Source organism: Nicotiana sylvestris, chromosome 1 (assembly GCF_000393655.2).
Source record: "Nicotiana sylvestris chromosome 1, ASM39365v2, whole genome shotgun sequence".
NCBI classification, from domain to species: Eukaryota; Viridiplantae; Streptophyta; class Magnoliopsida; order Solanales; family Solanaceae; genus Nicotiana; species Nicotiana sylvestris.
In genome coordinates, this window is record NC_091057.1 from 94,826,599 (window position 1) to 94,829,792 (window position 3,194).

General features: G+C 46.5%; 1 protein-coding gene across 1 annotated transcript; it reads right to left on the reverse strand.

The window, feature by feature from the left end:
* Positions 1-289: 289 nt before the first annotated feature.
* Positions 290-2,823, reverse strand: LOC138872479 (uncharacterized). The gene is made up of 3 exons (XM_070150555.1): positions 2,704-2,823; positions 1,792-2,520; positions 290-1,279 (listed from the first exon to the last, which is right to left on the reverse strand). Exons 1-3 carry the CDS (start codon positions 2,821-2,823, stop codon positions 290-292), a joined length of 1,839 nt encoding a protein of 612 aa, XP_070006656.1.
* Positions 2,824-3,194: the final 371 nt, after the last annotated feature.

Sequence of the window (3,194 nt, forward strand, 5' to 3'; positions counted from 1 at the left end):
CAGCATTGACCCGCTCGATGTGGTGGTACGTTTCTCCTCCTATCCTTCTTCTGCCTCCGTTCATCGGAATGGTTTGGCGACTGTATATAGGGTTGCTACCGTCGCCATAAATGACTACTTCCTGATGATTCCTTTCAAATTTTACAGCTTGATGCAAAGTTGATGCTACGACCCCAGCGGCGTGGATCCAGGGTCGTCCCGGCAACAAATTGTAGGATGCTGGTACGTCAATGACTTGGAACTCGACATCAAACCAGGTGGGTCCCATCTGTAGGCATAGGCTAATTTCTCAAATGGTGGACCTCTGAGATCCATCAAAAGCTTTGACACTGATAGCCCCATCTTTGACCTCGTGCAATCCCTTACCCAATGTCCTGAGAGTTATCAATGGACAAATATTGAGGCTGGATCCCCCGTTGACTAAAATCCTGGTGATAAAGTGATCTTTGCATTGCACAGTGATATGCAATGCCTTGTTGTGACTAAGACCTTGTGGTGGTAACTCATCCTTGTGGAAGGTGATCTTTTGGATTTCCAACACCTTTCCCACCATATTCGCCATTTCGCCTCCTGTTATGTTGCTGGGAACATAAGTTTCACTTAGTATCTTCCTTAAGGCATTTTTATGTGTCTCAGAGCTTTGCAGAAGGGCCAAGATAGAAATCTGTGCCGGTGTTTTGTTCAGTTGTTCAACGACTGAGTACTCCTTGGCCTGTATCTTTCTCCAAAGGTCATCGGGCCCAGTTTCGACAGGACGTCCAGAGGCTTGCTTGCTGGACTCGGCTAAATGTTCTGGGGTGTATACCCTGCCTGTTCTAGTCATGCCCTGTGCGGTGACCGCTTCTCCGGTATGTGTCTTCCCTTTCCTTCTAGCCTCAGCTGTGTAATCCCAAGGTATGGCTTTCGACTTGAATAGGGTCATGTCTGTCATAGAAACCGGAATGGGCACCCTTGGAGGTAACACAACAACTTCAAACGGTACGGGTGCCTTTGGAATCCCAAACTCAACCTCAATCGGTTTTGGCACCTTTGCAGGCGGTGCTTCAAACTCTAGTGGCACAGACACATTTACCACATCCTCCTTAGAAGGCTGAATCTGAACAACAATAGGATTGAGGGTAACCGCCGGCTTCTGAGGTTCATCACCTTCAGCTATCAACCCGATTGACCCTTTGGGGTCCCAATCGTCTTTAATCTCAATCATATGGATGCCCCCGCCCTTGTGGTCAGGCAGAGGGTTGTTGCGGACATTGGGAGTGGGCTCCTTTGCTACAATAACCTTGTTATCAATCAGAGTCTGAATCTTATCTTTCAACGAGCGGCACTCGTCGATGGTATGGCTTTCCTCCCAGAATGGTATGCGCAAGTCTTGTTTGGGTTGACCCATTGGGATGGATTTTCTGGTGTTACGGCTGGGATGGGGGTGACATAACCGGCTGCTTTGAGTTTTTCATATAATTGGTCAATTGGCTCAGCTATGGCGGTATATTGTCTGGGAGGTTTACGGTCGAAGTTTAGTCTAGGTCGGGGAAAGTTTTGGCGGGTAGGCGGTGATGGGTAGTGAGAAGGTTGGGAGTTATATGCTTGGTATACGGGTGCGGGTTGAGAATATCTGGGTGAAGTGGGTTGATACGTAGGTGGTGGAAGTGATTGGTAAACAGGTGGTGGAATTTGGTAAGTGGGTGATGGTGCTTGGTAGTTTAGGGAAGGTTGGTATGTGAGTGGAGTTGAGGGGTATGATTGGTATTTCATAGGGGAATTGTTTCTTTGCGCAGCCATCACGAAATTCACGTCCTTTTTCTTTGACGTGCCACCAGACTGTAAAGCCTTGGTGGCCTGTAATGTTTCGAGATTAGTGACCATACCGTTCTTGATACCTTCTTCGATCCTTTCTCCCAACTTGATGATGTCAGAGAACTTTTGACCCTCTATCAATATCAGCCTCTCATAGTATTGCGGGTCCTGAGCCTGGACAAAGAACCTATTCATCTGCTCTTCTTCCAAGGCCGGCCTGACCTTAACGGCTTCTGTCCTCCAACGAGTAGCATACTCGTGAAAGGTCTCTATGGGTTTCTTCTTCAGATTTTGGATATAGAACACATCTGGTGCGTTCTCAGTATTGAACCTGAACCGGTCTATGAAATCAGATTCCATATTCACCCAACTTGTCCATTTCTTCGCATCCTGGCTAATATACCAAGATAATGCGTCACCCTTCAGACTCCTCATGAACAGCTTCATGCGGATCTTCTCGTCCCTTCCGACTCCTACCAGATTATCACAATACATTCTGAGATGGACCCTGAGATCACCTGTATCGTCGAACATTTCGAACTTGGGAGGTTTGTACCCCTCCAGGAGTTTGACATCTGGCTGAACACAAAGATCTTCATAGTTCAAACCTTCCACACCTTTGCTATCTTCGACACCCTGGACCCGGCTGGTTAACCTCTTGAGCTCAGCAGCTAAATTCTGAATGAGGGAGTCTTTGCTGTCTGATTTAGGTGTATCTGAGATAGGCTGGACATAGTGGGGTACAATGTCCACAAAGATGGGAGCGTTCTGGTCGTTTGTGGTGTTTTAGGGTTCGGGAATGAGCAGTGGAGTGTTGTTGCAGGTGTTGCAGGCTTGGGTATGAGTATGGTTCTGGTTGTTGGCATCAGTAGCGGCAAGAGTGATTGACAGACTTGCCAGGTTTCAAACTTGTTCCAATTCTTCTCGAAATCTCAGCAAAGTTTGCTCAAGATGAGCAGCAGTTTCCTTAGTGGTTGAAGCGTTCTGAGAGGTTTCCTCGATTTCCTTTCTAGCGCTGGTATCTCCCATTTTGCCTTTGTTCCTGTTTCTGGTAGGACCCGGAGGAGGAGGAGGTGGAGGGCCCTTGGATCTTGTTGAGTATGCTGATGGTGCCAAAATGCACAAACTAACCTTTGGGGAGGGGAATAAAAATAAAGAAAAACAAAAAGGTAACAAGTTAGTGCGGGTTATGAGAAGAAAATGTTGCAATATTTAAACACATTGTGCGAGAATATAAACCGCGTCCTAATTTGGGTGCCTCGTTGTGCCTGAGGTAGGCCTAACGACAAATTAACTTGGAGAACTTATAATGCTAAATGCCTCATTTTATTGATAAAAAATAAGACGAATCCGAAAACAACACTAAAATAACGGAAAGTAAAAATGTCGCTAATGGCTAT